We start from the raw sequence: 20676 nt of genomic DNA on the forward strand, positions 1-20676 counted from the left end.
TCTCTCTTTCAATCATTTTCGATCTCTTCATCTATCCCCCCCCTTCCCCCTTCCCCCTGCTCCCTCCTCACCCTCTCCTCGGTCCGCCTGTGCGTCTGTCACATCTTTTTTTTTTGGTGGTGGTGGGGCGTTCTCGCTGCCACTGTCGACGTCATACCCGATCTCCCGACGATACCCCCCGAACTTGATTGATCACAGCGGCACGTGTCATATTTATTTGCACCCGATACATTTTTGCAAACCCGAATTCTTTCACGTTCTGTGAAAACTTGTCGAGAGAGGAATCGAAGGATGGACCCGGCCCTGGCGGTGATGTCGCCCTTCCAGTATGAGGCGAAGGGCATCGATGGGATGTTGGGGGACGCTGTGGAGGAGATCACGAGGCCCTCGTCGATCGGTGTAAGTAGTAGTAACAACAGCGCCAATAACGGAAATTTTGCGGCGGATGATGGCACCGCTGCCGAACTTCACGGTTCGGCGGCTCTTCCCGTGACATACTGCAGTTTCTGCGCCCTGTCCACCACCACCCGCTCCGTCCCAAAGGATGGCCTGTACATATGCGCGAACTGCCTAGCCGAACAGGGCAACCAATCTCGTTTGTTTCCACTCGGAACCTTCAAGTGCTGTCCCACCTCCACAGAGGCGGTGAACGGTAACGTGGTCCGATGCGCTGGCTGCTACCGCTGGTACCACACAAACTGCGTGGGTATCACAGATAGCGTGCTGCGCAGCTACGTAACTCTCTCCACCACCTCATGGTACTGCCCGGAACCAGCCTGCTGCGATCGCGTGCTGCAAAAACACTTGAAGAAGTAGACAAAAGTGTAGCGGCCACCGACGGAAAACACAGGGAAGAGACGAGGTCGGATGTGCGTCTCTGTCTGGATATGGACACTGTGGGAGAGGCATGGTGGCGGTGCGGGAAGGTGGACTCCTCATCTCCCTCTTTCTCCATCTCCTACGCTCTCAACAAACGTGTTTTCATTTCTGTGCCCATTTTGATGTTCGCGTCTGCGGGGACGTGCTCGTTCTCGTTTTCGTGATCATGTGCGTGCGCCTGTGTGTATGCACCATATATATATATAATATCCGCGTATATATTTATATTGTACGGCGTGTATATCGTACAAGACATGTGCGGTCTACATACCGCCGTCTCCGTTGTACCACACAAGCTCAATGATAAAGTGTTGTGATCGCCGTGAATGACAAAAAGCGGGAGGAGTAAGGGGAGGGTGGGGGGGGAGGCTGAATGTCCAGTGCTGAATAACTCGCGTGTCTCTCTCCTTTCTTCATCTATTCCCACCCCCACACGCACATGTGCTTGGACGTATCCCCCTGCTCAGGCTTGCCTCCCTTGATGTTGCAGCTCGATAGCATGCATGCGAGATACCGTCTCCCCCCCTCATACATACTTCATATGTTGCAGTAGCCATTGCCACTTCTTGTATCATCTCCCCTCTTTTACCTCTTTCCTTTACTCCACTCTTCTCGTGTTCCCCTCGCATGGCGCGTGCGTGTCTTACATTTGCTGGCCTCCGCGTTTTTTTTTTTCATTTTCGTCTCCGCGCCTCGTTCAACGAGGGACGCGGCAATGGGAGGGGGTTCCACCTCATTCTTACAAAGGCCAGACCCAGAAGCCAAACTAAACAACGACGCTTGAGGTGAACGAAGTATAGCACCATGGGTCCTGCACACGACACGTGCGGCTTCTTCTACGGTGGCGATGTTTCGCAACGCCATCGCAACAATGCAAGATCGGCGTTCGTGCCGCTCTCCCATACCTGGGTAATGCCAGAACTGCTTGCAAACAGCACCGTCACCTTCCTCGACGCCATTTTCTACACCGATGGGAGCGGCGAGGCGGTGGCGCAGGTGTGGCTGCGAGTCAACCCAGGTAATGATGCTGAGCTGGACGCTGCACTCTCCTCGTCTTCGCTTGTAGCAGCGTGTCGGGTACCACTGGGCTGTCCCAGTCGAACTGATATCCCCGTCATCAACGCTGCGGCCGTCCTCACTGGTGACGCAACACCAGCCGTTGGTCAGTTCCACTTCGTCTATCCCTGCGTCAGCGGCGCCGACACGTCGCTACGTGAGATGGTGCACAGGTGGGACGGGGGTCGGCTTTCCATGACCCGCAAACGCGCACTCCTCAGCGTGACAGACACAAGGGCTCCTTACATAGCGACTGCAGTGGTGAGCGAGTTTGGCACTGCGGGTTTTTTTGTGGTGGTCTCGGGTGGATACCACCGCCCTGATGCCTTCTATGTCCGAACCGATGCGGCTGCACGTCAAGGGCTCATTCCCCCTGTCAGGGTGCTGCAAATACAGGCGTTGCTCACGCAGACAGAGAGGCACCGGAGTCTTCGGCACGGGTGCCTGACAGAGTCACTTGTAGGTCTCGTCGTCTATGAACCATACCGACAGCGCTCCATCTTCTCACTTGCCGCCGTTCCCTCCGTTGGTGAGAAGACGCTCTATGATGAAGTGCGAACGGTGATGGAGATGAGCACCGCCACCCTTCACGAAGCCGATGAGGCCTTCATCCCTTGCTGCGGCCTTGCCCAGCGTCTGGTGTACAGCGAGTGTGCCTTAACGCGAACCCAGCTTCACGCCTTCCCTCTTCTGGAGGTCACGCAGGTTGCGTTAACAGTACGGGTGGAGGGAGCGCTGTCTCGACCGGCGTCTCTCTCGCCTATGAGCAACGTCACGTGGCAGTTGTGTGGTTCGCAGCGCTACGAGACCACCGTGAGTCGACGGCAACGAGCTCTAGAGGGGCAACTGAGTTGGCTTGTAGAGCCGTTCCGCACTGTCTCGTCGAGCAAGCGGTGTGTAGAAGGTGCTTCGGAGCAGGCACCGGCTGCCGAGGTGACGGCGCGGGGTGTTATTGGTGCTCACCAAAGGTTTCAGACGCGTTGCGTCACGTGCGTCTCTGGAGGGTATTCTTCCTCCCTTATGCGCCAAGAGGGCCCCCTCATCGGTGGTGTTGATTGCGGCGGTGGCTCTCTCGCGCTCTCCGTTGGCGCCAGTTGCTCAACGTACCCGGATCGTTCAAACACGGTAGAGACTATGCACGCATCGCGCATCTGCCGCAGAATAACCGCAACATGGTGGCAGCCACCCCCGCTGTGGGTGTCCCGTACGGCATGCCGCCGCATACACCACAGCCTTTTCGAGCTGTCTGCGTTGTACATCCTCGTTGTTGTGGTTTGTCTTCTTTTCCATCTGCTACTGCGGGCTAGAGGGAAAGGGAAGGGTGTCACCTATACCAAGGTTGCCCTGGCTTTGTGAGCCCCCCTCCCACTGGCGGACGCACGTGATCTTCTGGTCATATTTTAGATCCCATTCGTCTGGGCTTGACCCCCCCCCTCTCTTCCACATTTTTTTTTGCGTGCACTTTTGCCGCTTTCCTGCTACTACACTGCACGTTTGGTTATACGGTCCTTCAGTGATGAAGCGCACCGCTGACGTGGGTCAACGATACGCCCAGAGAAATGAGCACACAAACAGGAGTGGGGTGTGTGCGGACACGTTGGCTGTGCCCATTGACAAGTGTCTTCTTTTACACAGAGGAATAGGCTGGGCTCTTGTGCCATTGCTCAGAGGGGGATGGAGGGGGATGTCGACTCTTCTCCAACCAACACTTTGTACCACCCGTAGGAGAAACACTCTCCATACTTTTACAAAAGAGATCGTCCACGTCCGGAACGGTCTCCGTCATCGTGCGCTTGTCATTTCGAAGCCCCAGAATTCTTATCTCTCTCTATTTGTCTTTCCATTTTTTTTTGCGTTATATACCCCCTTCCTCTGCATCCCCCTCCTCCCCCCCTCACACCCTCACGGACACACACCCACGCACACAAACAACATCACGGTGGCCAATACCCTTCCCCTCCTTTTCCGCTCAGTGTAAACTGAGGGCACCTCTGCCTCCCGCGATTTGTATTTCTTCAGCGGCTCTCTCTGTTGGAGTGCCACTTTTTGATCTCCGCGTGCAGTTGTGTGATCAACGCTGCAATAGAGATTTTCCCCTTTCCTTTCGGTTGGCCTCCCCCCCCTCCTCCCCTCCCACCCTCCCACCCTCCCCCTCTCTCCTTTGCCTCATCCTTGTCCTTTTAGCATTGGCAGTCGCCCATGGAGAACAAAGCGCCAGGGACGGAACCACGGCCGGAGGGCTACGCCTCCGCAGCCAACGCACGGGGACATGACAACTTCTTTCACCCAAAGCAGAAATTAGGTGTGCAGAACATCCAGCGGGCAGGCCTGCGCTCCGCCAAACGTGTTGGCTTGTGGTTTACAGTGAGCATGCTTGTGTTCGTTGTGATGCCGACCTATTTAGGGCCTTTCTACGTCAAGTATGTGGCGGGTAACGAGTGGCTAGAGCGGGCGTCAAAGTCTATTTGGCAGAGGCGCAACGAGAAAGACTTCGAGTTGTACATGACGCAGCGCAAGAATACGTGGAGGGAGTGGCTTGGGTTGAAGCGGTACAACATAAGCGGGGAGGAGAACGACGGTGAGATCCAAAGGTATCGGTGAGTGTGCTGCTGCTCTCGCGACTGGTGGCGCTTTCCATATCTCCGTTTTTCTGCGTTTTTTTTTTTTTTGGGGGGGGGGGTCCGCACGGGCTCGGGAGGTGTGCAAGTGTTTTCGAACTTGCAAATGCTTTACAACTTTTTTATTATTGACGTGTCGGATGTGAGCTGCCGTATTGCATATTCACAGAGTATACACTTTCCTCACCGACGTGCGTGTCCTTTTCGTCCCTCCTTTCCTTCGCCTCTCTTTAATCACAGTTGTTTGCCGGGGTTGTTGTTGGCTGCGTTTGTGGCACCGTGTGCGTGTCGAGCCGTCACTCTTCTGCAGGTCTGCTGGATATGATTTTTCCACTTTTCTCATCTCTCTCACGATTCCAGGTCCACTTTATCAGCTCCCCCCACATGCATTTCTGAAGTTGTCTATGTTGCACTTTCTGCCCACCTCCATGCCGCGATAGCAGTGAAGGTGTCATGATGCGCATGCACACCCCAGTCGAGGAGTCTCACATCAGGGGCGGGGCGGGGGGTAGCGGAGGCGGTAAAGCCAGCCGTCGGAGAGGAGGAGTTCAGTGTGAAAGTCATGAGGTCCAGAGACACACGAGTGAGCGTGTGTGTGTGTCATCCATCTCACCAACAATGCCGTGCGGCTAGCAAAAAAACCCAGGAGAGCAGCTTCACCTTGCAGGGGTGCTATGCTGAGTGTTCTACCTCTTTAAACGTATTTGAAGCCATGCCACCCTCGCTTTTTTTTTTTACTTCACCAAGGATATGTGCGCGTGTGTTGTTGCCGCTGACAGTAACGCGGCATAATGCATTTCGCAAACGTGAGTCATGAGCGGGACCACCATCTCGTAGCCGCAGTGTACAAGCTTTACAGTTTTTCTTCAAGAAGTCACCTACGGATGGGGCGGCAGAGCGCTTTAAGGGCTTTCTTTGTCGAACGCATTCATTCCGCAACACATCGTGTGTGCGTCCTGCTCCACACGCCCTTCCACTTGCTTGTCAGAGGCTCATCGCGTGGCGCAATGCAGTGCTCGACACGCGTTGCAGCCATACCCGCTCAAGTCATCTCAGCACACACACACACACACTCGTCGCAGGTCGCCACGCGGTGCATCATTTGGGGTGACGTAGGCTACCCCCCCAACCCTCCTCTCCCCCAGCCGTGTGAGCAGTGCGGACCGGTCGATGAAGGCTCGAGAGGCCCTTGAGACCTCGCCCTTCATGTGAATGGTACAGGCGTGTGAACTGTTGCGCGTCTTCCCCGAGAGAGTGCCGCCCAGGCTCTGGCAGTCGGAATCAGTAGCGAGAAATCGCTCCGAGCACCCTCCCCCTCGTGGATACCTGGCCCTGACCACCACCAGAAGGGATTCGGTAATGAGAGGGGGGGGGCCGCTTGATTTCCCATACGGAGTGGGGTAGTGGACGTACCCCCCACCCCTCGACACCTCACGCTGAGGTTGACACATGCAGTCATGAGAGAGTGAGCACAAAGTGTACACTTCTAAGATGACCTCTCCCTTCCATACCTTGGTATCGCAACTTCTAAGCCCCTTCCTTCCTTCCTGTCGCCGCCGTCTTGTGCTCTGAGCGCAACATTACCTCTCCTTTCCTCCTTTGTTGGGATTGTTGGGGCTCAACATGTCTCGCTGACAAAACGCTCGCTCTCGTCCCTTTCCCAACATTATGCGTGTTTTTCGGCTGTGCCCCCCGTAGCCGCGATTTGTACAGGGACCTGGCGAGAGAAGTGGGGGAGCAGCACACTGCGTCGGCCGTAGTCTGCGTCGCGTGTACCTAACTCACGCCGGTCTTGTAGTTATACTCATACTCACAAAGCCCCCCCTTCCCCCTCCCCCCAGCGTTTCGATGGAGCGAGAGCGGAAGCTGGCGGAGCGGGAGGTGCGCGAGGTGGTTGCAGACGCGGGGTCGCCGCTTGCAGAGAGACATGTACGGGAATCCTTGAGGAAAAACAAAGTCGCTGCCGTCCTCTTCGCTATAGCGCTGTTCACCCCCGCTGCCTTTCTCGTCTTTTTTTACACCGCCAAGGCGCGTGAAATTCGGGCCAATTTTCGGGACCCCTACGCTCTCCCCGATGGGTTTGATCCAAAGACGGGTGAGTTCACTAACAAAGAGGCAGAGTTGAAGAGCGGAGGGGGGGTGCCGCACGCGTCCCGCTCACTCTTTACTGCTGAAGATCCAGGCAGCTACGGATCACGTGCACGTAAACGCAGCATCACGTGATCCCTTCTTTAAGTGTGTGTGTGTCGAGGGGGGGGAGTTGCGTGCGAGCGTGTGTGTGTGCGCCTAGTCTTGAGAGGCTCTCCGTTTTACTCGTGCGCCCTTTTTTTTTTTCTTGGCCTCTCCGTGTTTCTCTTTTCATACACACGTTGTGTGTTCGCTCTGCATCGGAGCCGAAAGGGGTTACGGATGCATACAGGCTCTTGGGACGGGAAGGAGGGAGAGGGAGGGGGGGGGGTCGCACTCCTCCTGCTGGGTGTACCCCGGCTGGATGCACCCCGGCTCATTGTCTCATTTCCTCCAGAGCCAAATAAAGGCTCACTATGATGCTTCCGCCACTCGAAACGAACCGCCTAAGAAAACAACGAAAAAGGAACCGACAAAAGAAGAGAGACACACGCAAGCTACTGTACTGGTAGACAGCGCGAGACGGCGTGGTAGTGTGTGGACTCGATGCGACTGGCCCTTATGTGTAATGGGTGCTGGCATTGCAGTACCCCCCCCCCCTCCAACTTGTGGAATCGCGTGTTTTGTCCAAGTGCAGCCAGAAACACCACCTGCTGTCGTTCCACCTATTCATGCCTCCCTCTTTTTTTTCTCGACTCCTCCTTCCGGTCATATCGTCTCTCTCGCTAGATTACATGCTTCACCGCTACTCTTCCATGCGAAGACATTAAGATGTTGCATGTGTGTTGGTGCAGAGTAGCTGTTTATGTGCCTCCTATACTCATTTGCTGCATGCATTCAACTCTTCTTCTCTAACTTCTTTCCCACTTCCTTCAACTGATTACGGGGTGACTGCTGCTGCCCAGTGCCGCCCCCCGTGTATCGCTGCGTGGTCGTCGGTCCACCCCCCCCTTCTCAACCACCGTCGGTTCACGCCTATTTCGTTTTCCCCTTTTTTTTTGTGTGTGTATTCGGGGCTGGGAGGAAGGCGCTTGCTGCACCACAAGTGGGTATGGATCAATGTGAACCTTGAGATGGCCGCGGCCCCATATTTCATCACAGTGTGCACTGCGCCCCCCTCCCCAAAAAAAACATCACTCGTGTGCGCGGTTGGGCGCGCGTGTCACATCGTTTGGCTGGGTGAGACGTAGCGCTCTCTGTGAAGTTGTTGACGGAATACTAACTCGGGCAACGTATTTTCTAGGGGTAAGCGCGCTTTTTTTTTCCTTCTCACCCAGGTCCTGTTGCCCCCCCCCCTTTTTATTCCAGTTCCCCCTCGAGAGACTTTGCTCTTGTACTACCTGCCCTACGGGTCGCTTCCCACCCACCATGAGCACTCTGCTAGAGATTTATCGGCACAGCTTTCCCAAGCGACTGCGCTTCGATAAAGCAAGTCAAGTCCTCTATGCCCAGTGTTACTCCATCCACAAACAGTACAAAAACAAAAAGTATATTCCACAGAAGGTCATCCGCGATGTCCTGAACAGTTATGCTCCCATGCCTGGCGCACCATGGCTGCAGCTGCCGATTGTACGCCATATTCTGTTCATCCGACTCATCAATGGAATCCGTGGGCTGCAAGGCAGAAAGTCTTGGCTGTACAATCGTAGCGTGGAGGAGGAGCACCGGAAGATTGTGGAGTGGCTCGGTAAGGCAGAAAAGATATCCCTCACCCACCAGGGCCCGGCAAACACCCGCGCATCGACCTCCGCGAGGCAAGGCAGCGCTGTCGCACACGCCACGCTGGGGGCCATGGTGGAGCGTGAGCGCTTTGAAAGAGAAGTCCTGCGCGACTTTCATGTGGCATCCATGTACCAGCGTGCCATGCGCATAGGCTTCGTGCTGGTAGTAGTGCTCTGCTGTATCGTGTATGCCTCACTTCACACGGATTTCTTCGTGTACTGCTACCTCCGCTACTGGCGGCGTTACAACCGGCGCGAGGTCATGGAGTACTTTCGAGAGATAACCCTCTCGCACACCCTGACGGAGGTTCCGCCGGCGTACGCTAGTCTCCTACCACCGCCATGCGTGCAGTACAAGGACGCGGCAGGGGACACCTGCTACGCAGTGAACATGGTGGAGATGACGCTGCCGCAGCACCACGTCACGGTCTTTGCCATCCCGTGCCCACAGGCGGGGGAGAAGGAGTTCTTCGCTCAAGTAGGGTCCGTCGCGGAGGTGTGCGACGCGATAATCATGGAAGGTGTCAGTTTTGAGATGATCGATAGGATTTTACCGGCAGCCTTCTTTCCACTCAAGAATAATACGTTTCCTGCTCTTGGACTGCACCACCGCTTCCTCGACATACTGCGCACCGGCTCCGCAGAGCCGCCGATGTTGTATCCAGGAGGCGCTAATGTCGGATGGGGGGCTGCGATCACCCAGGCACTCATCCCGTACGAGCTCCGCTGCGTCTACAACCCTACAAAGTTGTCAGCGACGAAGGGCGAGGCACGTGTCGGCTGGGGTCATGTGCGACAGGTGCTGGAGGAGATGATGGAGGACGAGGCCGCGCAGGCGAGTGCTGAGAAGCGTGTGCTATGCCTGCCGTGGACTCTGAACCAGATTGTCAACATAGAGGCGAGTCTTGTGAAGTACGGCTTTGAGGTGCGCAATGTGTACAGGCTGCACTGGCTCCGAGAGGATCACATGGGCGAACAATTTTGTAACTACTACTCTATCGCTGATTGATGAGTGCCGTGCTGCCCACTGGCTGGGTGTCGGCTGCGACATCGGCGATGTCTACATATTCCCTATATCGGGCGTCAAAGCGTTCACCGCCATTTTGCAAGGGGATGCGCCTTGAGGCTCCCCTCCCTCTCCCCCTCTCCCCCTCTCTCCCCCTCTCTCCCCCTTCTCTTTTTTTTTCGGTGCTTGTGCACCGGCAGAACAAGCGCGAAGGGTCCCAGGGATGTGGTGGATGTATCGTCTCTTTATTCGGTGTGAATCTGAGGAATGTCATGACACTGCTGCTTTGCGTGTGTGTGTGTGTGTGTGTGTGTGCATATGTCCGTGTATCTGGGCTCGTGCACGTATTGCCGTTGTTGTTGTGTCTGGTTCACATTTTTGTTTTTCCTACGCGTTTGCCCCCCCCCCCCCCCATTCCATTTCCCACATATACACACAACAACGCCAACAACAAAAAATAAAGCCGCTCACCAACTTGTGTTCTTCACGAGTTAACGTGAGCTGTCCATCACCTGCCCGTACCGCCGGTTCACCTTCCTGTTCTGTTGCTACTCAGTGCTCTACCTTATTGTGGAGCGTGATCGACCCTGGCCCCGGTAGGCCTGCTTCGCTACCCCACCTTCACGTTCGTAGCAGAGTCTCAGCACACTTGCGCATGCATTCTCTCTCTGTCTCACTATCACTCTCTCTCCACTCCTTCCCCTGCACCTTCACCTAGTTCGCCAAAAAAGGCGCGCCCGTACGCCTCTCCGTGGACGGACGCTCTCTCCGCTCTGCTATCCAAATTTACGCGCTTCTCTGCCACACTCTCCCTTCTTTCCTTGTGCTGTCACTCACTTCTTTCGAGTCGGCTCACTTTGTAGTGACTTCATTCCCCCTTCTCCCTTCCTCGTCCCACTCACACGCACCACTTTTTTCCTTTTCCGTTCTCCTCTAACAAAACAGCGCATCTCCTTACCGTGGGCGTGCGTGCCAGTCTTTGTGACTCTTACCTCTCCGCTACCAGGTGGTGCTCACAGTGGAGACAAGGCATTTGCAGGACAGGCACGCTGTTGCGCTCTCTTCTAGCTTTGTCTCTCCTCCCTCCTTTTGATTCATTTTCTTGTGTGCTTACATCAGCGCCCTTGTGTCAGAGTGGCTCCACACCCTCGCTGCGACCTTTTCACTCACTGCCCACTTTTCATCGTCCGTGCATTTGAGCGGTTGAATTAAACGCCGAGCTACAGAAGGAGGAGGAGGAGGAGGAGGACGTGTGTGTGTGTGTCAACGCCCGTATACATGACTGTTTTCCTTCCCCCCCCCTCCCCTCCCCTCCCCTCCCCTCCCCCTGCTCTTCGTTGCTCGCCTTCAGGGTATTCCATTTACATCATAGGCTGTCATTGCCTGTTTGTCTAATTCGTTTATTCCGCAGCGTGTGTGTGTGTGTGTGTGTGTGTGTGGTTGGGGGGGGGGAGGGGCGAGATAACAAAACATTTTTTTTCAAACACAGACAACATATATTGATCGTTGCTGTTGTTTTTGCGTGCACTTTTCCGAGTGCGGCACGACGTGGATGTTGATCTCAGAGTTGCCGCGGCGCGATGGGAACGTTAGAGTCCTCTGGAACGGCCGCATCTTTGTTGGTCCCGATTGGCGCATTATGCTGGCAAGCGTCGTGCTCGTCGCACTCGGTTCGCTAATGTTTGTCTTCTTCACCAATGAGGTGATGGCTGCTCGCGTAATCGTTGGCGTAACGGCACTGATCTCAATAGCGGTTTTACTTCTGTGTGGCTTGTCGGACCCCGGCTTGAAGCCGCGGCAGCCGCCCCCGCCACCTGAAGCGCCTCCGCACGAGTCGCTTTGGAGTGAGAGGGAGTACGTGGACCAAAACGGTCACATCCAGCAAGCCCGACTGGAGACCAAGTGGTGTTATAGTTGTAACATCTACCGCCCCTACCGCGGGGCTCACTGCCGCTACTGTGATCGGTGTGTAGCTCGTCGCGATCACCACTGCCCGTGGACAGGAACATGCATCGGCGCGAAGAACTACCGCTACTACTTTGCACTCGTCTGGGTTCTCTCCGTATTGTTATTTACGGCCCTCTGCGGAGGTATTCAGAGCTTTGCGCAACGCATCCTGCGGCATAGCAACGTGGCATCCGCCGTGGAGGACGGTCCTTCCGCTTTCACCTCTGCCCTCATCGACACGTACTGCCTGGAGCTCATCTTGATTCTACTTTCTTTCACGTTCGGTTTGCTGGCGTGGTCGCTGGCATTTTATCACACCTACCTCATCTCGCAAAACCTAACCTCCGTCGACGTCGCCAAAGACCTGGATGAGAATGTATTCACGCATGGCAGCGTGCTGGCGAATATGCGGGCCGCGCTGACTGGCTGGCCAGACGATGAAACAACACGTGGAGGTAGGTCTACGGAGGTGGTGATCCAGGCGTGTGGCTGCGACAGCGTCGGTGATGCGCCTTCGCCTCTCACTACAGCCCATGAGGCATCTTCACATGCGGTTCTCCACGATGGCGCCGATGTCAGATTCCCATCAGAGGGACTGTGCAATGAGGAGGATAGGCTCCAGCCATCATAAAGACTTCTCGCGTCGCGTCGCGTCGCGCTGCAGCTGATGACAACTTGCACACATCAACACAGATGTGTTGTCTAGAGGCAAAAAAAAAGGGCAAAGAGGGCCTGAAGGAATTCGTTTCCATTTTCTTCTCTTTGCAGCCACAAACGGGGCAGCGTGGATGCGCTCGTGATTCCCTCGTTCTCTGCGGTCTCTCTCAGCCGACCTTTTACACATGGCAGGGATAGTCATGGATGTTCACATCTTTGTGACGGCGAGAGAGGGTAGGGGGTGGCATGTTTCGCTTTCTTCCACGAAAGCGGCTCTGGGGCTCTGCACAGAACGCCAGCGAGGGAGCAGCCCCCCCCCCCCCCTCCCTCCCTAACGCCCACACAGACACAATGCTAGCAGAGTAGGGTCTGCCGTCTCGGGGCCTTCTTGCTTTCCTCCGCATATGTCTGCTTTGTAGAGGTACATGTGCGGCTGCCGTGAATAGAACTCATCGCTTCTTTATTGGGCTGACAGCTTATGTACGCCTGCGCGCGTGCCTCCTTTTTGCTACTGAAGCGTCTCGACGCGCGCACGTTTGTTTTTGCTTTCTCACATTACATTTTCTCATGACTGCATGTGTCAACCTCAGCGTGAGGTGTCGAGGGGTGGGGAGGGGGGGGGGCGTCCAATACCCCACTCCGTATGGGAAATCAAGCGGCCCCCCCCTCTCATTACCGAACCACTTCTGGTGGTGGTCAGGGCCAGGTATCCACGAGGGGGAGGGTGCTCGGAGCGATTTCTCGCTACTGATTCCGACTGCCAGAGCCTGGGCGGCACTCTCTCGGGGAAGACGCGCAACAGTTCACACGCCTGTACCATTCACATGATGGGCGAGGTCTCAAGGGCCTCTCGAGCCTTCATCGCCCGGTCCGCACTGCTCACACGGCTGGGGGAGAGGAGGGTTGGGGGGGGGGGTAGCCTGCGCCACCCCAAATGATGCACCGCGTGGCGACCTGCGACGAGTGTGTGTGTGTGTGTGCTGAGATGACTTGAGCGGGTATGGCTGCAACGCGCGTCGAGCACTGCCTTGCGCCACGCGATGAGCCTCTGACAAGCAAGTGGAAGGGTGTGTGGAGCTGGACGCACACACGATGTGTTGCAGGAGGAGCACAATATATATGTGTGTATGCGTCTATGCACGTTTTTTCTCTCTTTTAGCTCTCCCATACTCTTCTGTGACTGAGGCTTTGGCGTCTTCTCGATCGCTTTTCTGCAACCTTGATCTGTTTTAGTCTCTTCACACACACACACACACGGATTTACTATGAAAGTTTTCCATGTGTGCCCCCTGCCCCCCCCTTTCTTACTTCTGCTTTTCTCGACGTGCATTTGCAGTCCTGCACCGTGTGTGAATGAAGGACACGCGTACTCGAGTGTAGACATGTCTTTCAGTTTGACTTTTGTACAAGGGATTACGTGCAGATGGTCCTGCTAAAAAGACGGAGCGCAGAGAATCTTGTTTGCTGCGTTGTTGTTTTGGGATGTGGGTCAGTACTCCCCGTCCACTCGTGTGCACGTATGTAACGACTCCCCATGTTTAGGCGGGCATTCCGCCAGGAGAGACTGGGGCAACACACTTGCACCCGTTTCATGCGTGCAGATCTGCTTTTATGTCTCTCATCACCTCTCTTGGGCTAAGGCGTATCTTTTCTTCGTGGGTGCTTCAACTCTTTTTTTTTTGTGCGTCTGCCCTTCTTCTGACGTCCCCCCTTTTCACTTGTGGTGTGTGCCGCTCTGCGTCTCACTGTCTCTGTGATGCACATGTGCTGCTGCGTCTCCGCCGAAACCTGTGTAGAGCTTATTATTAGATGTACTTGTTTGCGTACATACACACATCTGGGCATCAGTGCACTCTCTCCCCACGGTGCTCTTCTGGATTGTTCCTCACCTATACCCCACCCCGGAGCAGATAAACGCATACGCGCTCCCCACTCAATCTTTTCAGTGGCGTGCAGACACTCATCCCCCTTCTTCCCCCCATACGTAGTCTCGCTGTTGCATTTGCTACACGAGAAACATGCAGACGGCAACCGCCCCTTTCATCCTGCGCTCCATGTACAAGGATGCACACATCATCGACACGCAAATCGCTCGACCGATCACAGAGTTGATGATCAACACGTTTGGCGCACAGCTCACGAATAAGTACGATTCGCACATTCCTGCTGTAGCTCGTTCCCTCTACACTCTCTTCTCAATGTCTCGAGTGCAGACACTCGGTCAGGAGTTCTGCGACCTCTTGCCCGTGGCAAAGGGACATCCCTGGCAGACGGTGGGACCGGTGCGCGTATTCCTGCTCGCTGTGCTGGAGCTTGTCGAACCCACAGCGGTGTTCACGGCGTCACGCAAGTTCTTCCCTGACATGTCTAAAGCCGATGTCGAGGAGACGCTGAAGAGGGCTGTGCTTTGTTCTCTGTTTCTCTTTGAGCGCTTCGGAACGCTTCCCCACCTAATTGTGCGGATGCGGTTTCTTAGTCTGAAACCGTCGCGAACATTGGAGAATGGTGATGGTGCTCGGGGGTCGTACTTGGTCTTGGGCCTTGTGTTGTTAGTAGAGCTGGTTGTACGGCTTTGGCGATATAGCAAGCGCCGCAAGTCAAGCGACGCAATACGATCGGCTGACGCGGCTGCCATCACAAGTAGTGACGAGGATATCGAGGACACACGGACTGGGAAGTGCGTGCTGTGCCTGAGCAGCCGCAAGTGTCCGACAGCGATCAACTGCGGTCACGTATTCTGCTGGCGTTGCATCGCCGAGTATATTCAGTCGAAGCCACAGGAGGCGGTGTGCCCCCTTTGCCGCCAGCACATCACGACGCAGTCGCTAGTGCCGCTGTACTTTTACGTCGCCAAGGAGCCACGGCGTGTGGGGACTGTGACGGGCGACGCGATCTCGCCCGCGAGCAACAACTCACCCGGGGCGACTCAGTGAAGACAAATCAGAGGGACGCAACACAACGCTCTTTCGTTGTGTGTCTTGTGCTTGCGCTTATGTTGCCGTGCCCCCCCCCCCCCCCCTCCCCCATACTTTGCCCCCCTCTTTTTCACGCCATTCGCAGTGCTGCGTAGGTCCCGCCACCGTCTAGGGGCGCAGTGTTTTCCCCATCTTTTTTCCATGCCCGCTATTTCCGGGACGCCTTCCCTCATAAAACAGACAACGCATACCGTAGAGAATAGACATGGGAGCACCTATATGACACTGTGGGTCCAACACGGCGTTATTCGTGCACATTGTGGATCGGCGCTGCCGCGGCTGCATGGCCGCTGAACGCCACCGGGATAGACCCGGCACTCTTCTGTCTTTTCATTGGCGGGTTTTGGGCTCCGCTCCGCGGCGGGCGGTGGCGGCGGGGGGGGGGGAGGAGAGGAGGGGAGGAGAGGAGTTTGAACACACACACACAAAAAGAAAATGCCTTGACAAAGGGAGCGTAAAGGGGGAAGGCGTAGAGAAGGGAGGGGGGTTGACCAAAGAGGGAGGAGAGGAGGAAGAGTGACCCCCCCCCCCCCTCCCCCCTCCGATGCTGACTTGCTTACTGGCACCTTGTCTCCCCTCCCCCTAAAAGGGGGTCTTGGTGGAACAGCAGCGGATGGACGGCCCGTCGGCTTTCTCCGCTTTGTCACTCCCTGCTCTGACTTTCTCGCTTTCCTTTCTTTCACACACAAACGCACATTTTTACTCGTTGCACTTCCCCTTTCCCCAGTTTCGTTGTCTGCCTTCCTTGGGCGTGTGTGTGTGCCGTGAATGGTTGGGCTCACTTGCGCACACATAGCGCACTCTCAGACACGCATACCCCTTTTCTCCCCCTAGAGTGTGCCTGCGCTGACGGGAGGGATATTCAAAAAACAGAAACCTCCACAATTCATCTGGCATTAGCCGGTTCTCTCTAGAGTCGAGCGCCGGATCGCGCGGGTCATCCTTCTCTCGTCGTACACGCTCATATTTTCTTCTGTTGTTCGAGAGAATAGACCTCCGCAGTCGACGAGAGGTAAGTCATAGTCACCATGACGTCCTTCAAGGCGGAGAGCGTCATCCGCGAGAACCTGGATGCGGCGGAGTTGTCTCTGTCCGGCATGCGTTTAGATTCACTCGATGCCCTGGTGCCTCTTCTGGCGAAGATGCCTCGCCTGCGTTATTTGAATGTGTCTCATAACGAGCTCCGTGATCTCCCGATGGACCTGTCGGCGCTGTCCAAATTGGAGACACTTGACCTGAGCTTCAACCCTTTTGGTGGCCTTGACCACATCCTCGACGGTCTTCAGTCACTACCACTGCTTGTCTCCCTCTCCGTGAGTCTTCCAGCTCCGGCAGAGGATCATCTCATTTCCCAACTTCCCACTCTCACCTGCTTGAACGGCATCGCCATAGTGGATCCGACAAGGGCTGACGTGAGCGGCGCATACTGGAGGCTGGCGTATTCAGAAGACATCAATAAATTATTTAATGATGTCAGCCGTCAGGACGCCTCGACCACTCATGAGTTCCACGATTACATGAACCGCGTTGTGCAGCACGTCACGCGCCTGACTGCATCTGAGGACGACGCGTTCGCGCAAGAGGGCGAAGTACTGAAGGCGCGGCGCCTCCTCTACGAGTCCTGCTTCGGTGATGTCATACGGAGCACCTTCAAGGATGGACACGGCGTCCTTGGCCGACGGCTGCAGGCGCTGCTGCGCTACGAGTCCGCCATGATGGATCAATACGACATGCACTGGCGCCGCATGCTGCAGGATCGTGATGACAGGGTTTCACACATTAGGCAGGACGTTCACGACGCCATGGAAGACATCCGCTCTATAATCGAACACCTTCCACCAATTGAGGCGCAGAGACCATCCATTGCTGAGGAAAACTGGCAGCGCGGAGGGGAGGAGGCACCGTGTGGCGCTGGTCCGGGTGCAAGTGCATCTTTTGGATCGACACCACTGGCGGGTGCAGGGCACTCCACGCACATGGACGTGAGCCGTCTTGGGGCCAGCGCAAGCGTCTCTCCAAAGCCAATGCCCCCAGCCGGTTTCATGCTGCGCTCTCAGCGGCCATCTTCGGAGCGCAGGACGCCGAGGTCTATGTTCACGAAGACGTTGGCGCTGAAGCAGCTGAAGGATATCATGAGAGGCATTTACACGTCCAAGGTCAAGTATGATGACAAGTGCAAACAGAATCATCTTCCGCGCGAGACGATGGAGCAGCACATGTATACCTACTTGAATCAAAAGTATGGGCTGCGAGAGATCATTCTAAAGTGGGCCACAGCGATTGTAGATGCCGTGCGGCGCTACGCACCCGAGGATAACGATGTGGCTGTGTTTGGGAAGATATTGCGCAACGAGGTCGAGGAGGGGTTTCGCTTTGTTCAGGAGCACTTACGCGAGACAGTGAGGGAGCTGCTGCGTTCGCACATCAAGGCGAAGCAGCCCCTTGGCCGTATGGTTGAGCTGAACAACACTCTCCAGCAGACGATGAGTGGCACGGTGTCTGAAGATGTCTGGAAGGAAGTGGTGAAGTACATGTACAACACGACGGACGCTGCCCTCGTCACGAGCATAATCCATCAGCATCTCTACCGCCAGGCTTGTCCGAAGCTGCAGCCACACAGAAAGGGGGAGACGAAGCTGTTGCCGACGGTAGTGTGCCCACCGTTGCTCTACAAGAACTTTGTGCGACTGCTTTTAGACTTCCAGTTGGACCGACACGAGCGCTTCTTGGAGCGCTTTGTGAAGATCTTCCGGCGGTACGACAGCGACCAGAACGGCATCGTGAACTGCTTTGAGTTTGTCTCCATCGTGCGTGAGCTGGACTCGAGTAAGTCGGAAGAGGAGGTAGAGTCAATGGTATGCCAGATCGATCCACACGGGAATCAACTCATCACCTTTTCTGACTGTATTTCCCTCCTGAATGACGAGCTGCTACAACTGTTCCACTCCCAGCAGGTATCCGGTCTATGAAGGGATGCATGCAAATGTGAACTGTGTGTGTCTGTGTGTGTGTGTGCGTGTGTGCTGAGGTGTATATCAGTGTGAGGGAGGCGGTGCGAGAGAGCGAGAGGGCGTCACTGTGCATGATCGAATCCCCCCCGCTCCTCTCTGTCCTTTCCTCGCTTCTCTGGAGTCGTCATGGAAAACTACGCCCCTCCCCCCTCCCCCAAATCGACGGTACCAGGGCATCGCCGTTTGCTGCGTCAGCCCTCACTTCTGTTCTCCTGGCAAATGCTCATGAGCGGTGCGAGCTAGCACGACGTAACGACTTGGCAGCACGCGACTTCTGAGCTCCTGCGACAAGCAAAGAAGATCAGCGTGAGGAAGCCAGGGGTCCTCTGGGGAGGTTCTTGCGACTCTTTCGACCTGGCTCCTTATCTTCGACCGAAGCAGGCACCCCTTCCCCCTTGGCCCCTTCACCGCACTCAGTGCCACTTGTGCGCCATCCACCTGGTACTCTTGGTGGCCTGTTATTTCTGTTGCCTTTCGTGTGCGTCTCTCACCCACCCCTTCCTTGAGTTACCGTTTTTTTTTTTAGCGACGAACTTTGTTGCGTTGTGTTGTCGGCTCCCCATGTCAGCTCTTTCCGACTTCAGTAGTCTCCCTCCCGCGGTGAGCGTGAGTACCAACGTGGCAGTGCTGACCCCACCCTCGGCGAGCTATGGCCTCACCACGGGGGAGTTGGTCGAGTGCTTCCTTAGTGCAAAACGCAGCAGCATTCATACACAGCCGTTACCATCCGACGCCCATACAATAAAGAGGGCACAGGAGCGCCTCGACACTTTCCATTCTTCGCAGATTAGTCTTTTTCTGTACGGCTACATGTACCCAAACCAGGACATTCCTGAAACAGAGCTGAGCAACATTCGAAACCTGTGCGTCAACGCTGGCTGTTCTTGGTCCTCGCGGTGCCAGCAGCTATCCTTTGCTTTGCTTACGACAGAGCTCCAGGCGAAGGCATCCAACGTAATCCCGCGGACAAATCACGATGACCCGATAGGCCTGGCGCAGCTGCGCCGTGTCTTGCCCACTCTCAAGTACGTGCCGAGCGTGAGCGTGAAGAACTCGCATTTCCGGTTTGTGGGTGACTACCTCGACGACGCCGCTGAGAACCAGAAGATGTTTTCTGCCACAGTCACTGTGCAGAACAACGGCTCTCGACCTTTCACGGTCGAGATCGTGCAGACGCAGACCGTCATTGACGGCGTGCGGGTGGAGGACAAGTTCATGAAGGCTGAGATGGAAAAGGCGGAGCTGCGCCATGGGGAGTCAGTAGACGTGCGTCTTGTCATGCATCAGCCCCCGCGTGCCGTGCTGTGGGAATATGAACAGATTGTGGTGCTCTCCGTGAACGGCGTCCTCAAGTACTTCGTGACCTTTGCAGTCATCTCTCCTAGGCAGAACCTGTTCAAGCAGCGTATGCCCGGGTGCCTTCCATTGGCGGTGCAGAGTTCCCCCCTCGGGGACTACAGTGCCCCTCTCATGCTGCAGGTGCTAAAACACGCACTCATTCGGCAACAGGGGTACACCAGCCCCGCCGTTGTTCATCTTCTTCGCGGCAAGGCCGTCAACTACCGCTCACACAACGAATTGGTCATGGCCGAAACCATGCGGCTTATTAAGACGCTCGCTGATCAGATGAACATGGCGGAGACGATTTCCAGCTACTGGGCCTCGCTGCCTGGCGTCAAGAAGATGCTGCCGTCGCACCAGTGCCAGCCACCGGTGTCATCTGCTCAGCCGGCACGCTACGCCCCAGGATCAGATAAGTTTGGCTCCTCCAACGTCACTACCGCCGAGACTCTTTTTCCAAACAGCGCGACACGCCTGCCGGAGGTCCTGCAGCGGTCACCACCGGCAGTCATCATGGGCGCCATACTCATATGGCTGGCGCAGATGGACATTGCCGTCTTCGACTCGTCTTTCTTCAACTGCGACCCCATTGGGTACATGCAGAGCGCGCCGCCATACCTTCGCGGCATACTGCTCTGGATCCTTGACCTGTGCTGCGGTCTGTTGGCGAACCGGGAAGTGAATGGGGTGAATGAACGAGTGCTAGCTTTGACGTTCGCGGCTCTCCTCATGCGCCGCAACCCTCCACAATACTCTACAGAGGAGACGGAGGCCTTTTCTGACGCGCAGGACGTCTTCGATTTTCCTGGCAGTGGTGGTGTTTCGGGTGGCCGCGGCAGCGCAGCGGTTGATGTGCCCTTTTCTACTGACGTTGCCTTTTATCAAAACGCTGTGACAGCGATGTTGCACTGGATTTCTATTTACCGTGTCAAGTACACGAAGGGAATGAAGCAGTAGAAACGAGGAGGGTGGTGGGAGGCAGCATTACGGCCGGGGGGTGGGGGGTGGGGGCCCCGGTGGTAAAGGTGGCCGTTTTGCTGCTTTCAGGAGAAAACCTCCACCTCCAGTTGAGTTTCCAGGGTTCAGAATGGGGAGATGTGTGTGAGTGTGTGTGCGTCTGTGTGTGAGTGTGTGTGCGCGGAATGTTTGGGACGTATTAGTCGTCTCATCGGTCACTCACAACTCGGTAGTTTCCCTCCCTTGCCTCAGTCACCACACTTTTTCTGCTATCAACAATGAACGAGAGGCAACATCGAGGAGTCAACGTCCGTGCACACACACACACACACACACACACACACACACACACACACACACACACGCACGCTGTGAACGGCA

General features: G+C 55.7%; 9 protein-coding genes across 9 annotated transcripts; all 9 read left to right on the forward strand.

Moving 5' to 3' along the window:
* Positions 1-291: 291 nt before the first annotated feature.
* Positions 292-816, forward strand: JKF63_04736 (uncharacterized protein; the record flags this gene model as incomplete). Its single annotated transcript, XM_067900714.1, has 1 exon — positions 292-816. One exon carries the CDS (start codon positions 292-294, stop codon positions 814-816), a length of 525 nt encoding a protein of 174 aa, XP_067756735.1.
* Positions 817-1683: 867 nt separating this feature from the next.
* On the forward strand, positions 1684-3291 carry JKF63_04737 (uncharacterized protein; the record flags this gene model as incomplete). The annotated part of the gene is made up of 1 exon (XM_067900715.1): positions 1684-3291. The coding sequence occupies one exon, from the start codon at positions 1684-1686 to the stop codon at positions 3289-3291; it is 1608 nt and encodes a 535-aa protein (XP_067756736.1).
* An 843-nt stretch (positions 3292-4134) lies between these two features.
* On the forward strand, positions 4135-4536 carry JKF63_04738 (uncharacterized protein; the record flags this gene model as incomplete). The annotated part of the gene is made up of 1 exon (XM_067900716.1): positions 4135-4536. The coding sequence occupies one exon, from the start codon at positions 4135-4137 to the stop codon at positions 4534-4536; it is 402 nt and encodes a 133-aa protein (XP_067756737.1).
* A 1865-nt stretch (positions 4537-6401) lies between these two features.
* JKF63_04739 (uncharacterized protein) lies at positions 6402-6776 on the forward strand (the record flags this gene model as incomplete). Its single annotated transcript, XM_067900717.1, has 1 exon — positions 6402-6776. The coding sequence occupies one exon, from the start codon at positions 6402-6404 to the stop codon at positions 6774-6776; it is 375 nt and encodes a 124-aa protein (XP_067756738.1).
* A 1272-nt stretch (positions 6777-8048) lies between these two features.
* On the forward strand, positions 8049-9410 carry JKF63_04740 (uncharacterized protein; the record flags this gene model as incomplete). The annotated part of the gene is made up of 1 exon (XM_067900718.1): positions 8049-9410. One exon carries the CDS (start codon positions 8049-8051, stop codon positions 9408-9410), a length of 1362 nt encoding a protein of 453 aa, XP_067756739.1.
* A 1549-nt stretch (positions 9411-10959) lies between these two features.
* On the forward strand, positions 10960-11985 carry JKF63_04741 (uncharacterized protein; the record flags this gene model as incomplete). Its single annotated transcript, XM_067900719.1, has 1 exon — positions 10960-11985. One exon carries the CDS (start codon positions 10960-10962, stop codon positions 11983-11985), a length of 1026 nt encoding a protein of 341 aa, XP_067756740.1.
* A 2044-nt stretch (positions 11986-14029) lies between these two features.
* JKF63_04742 (uncharacterized protein) lies at positions 14030-14944 on the forward strand (the record flags this gene model as incomplete). The annotated part of the gene is made up of 1 exon (XM_067900720.1): positions 14030-14944. One exon carries the CDS (start codon positions 14030-14032, stop codon positions 14942-14944), a length of 915 nt encoding a protein of 304 aa, XP_067756741.1.
* A 1238-nt stretch (positions 14945-16182) lies between these two features.
* Positions 16183-17955, forward strand: JKF63_04743 (uncharacterized protein; the record flags this gene model as incomplete). Its single annotated transcript, XM_067900721.1, has 1 exon — positions 16183-17955. The coding sequence occupies one exon, from the start codon at positions 16183-16185 to the stop codon at positions 17953-17955; it is 1773 nt and encodes a 590-aa protein (XP_067756742.1).
* Positions 17956-18558: 603 nt separating this feature from the next.
* JKF63_04744 (uncharacterized protein) lies at positions 18559-20295 on the forward strand (the record flags this gene model as incomplete). The annotated part of the gene is made up of 1 exon (XM_067900722.1): positions 18559-20295. One exon carries the CDS (start codon positions 18559-18561, stop codon positions 20293-20295), a length of 1737 nt encoding a protein of 578 aa, XP_067756743.1.
* Between the last annotated feature and the right edge of the window lie 381 nt (positions 20296-20676).

This window comes from Porcisia hertigi, chromosome 25, assembly GCF_017918235.1.
Source record: "Porcisia hertigi strain C119 chromosome 25, whole genome shotgun sequence".
Taxonomy (NCBI): Eukaryota; Euglenozoa; class Kinetoplastea; order Trypanosomatida; family Trypanosomatidae; genus Porcisia; species Porcisia hertigi.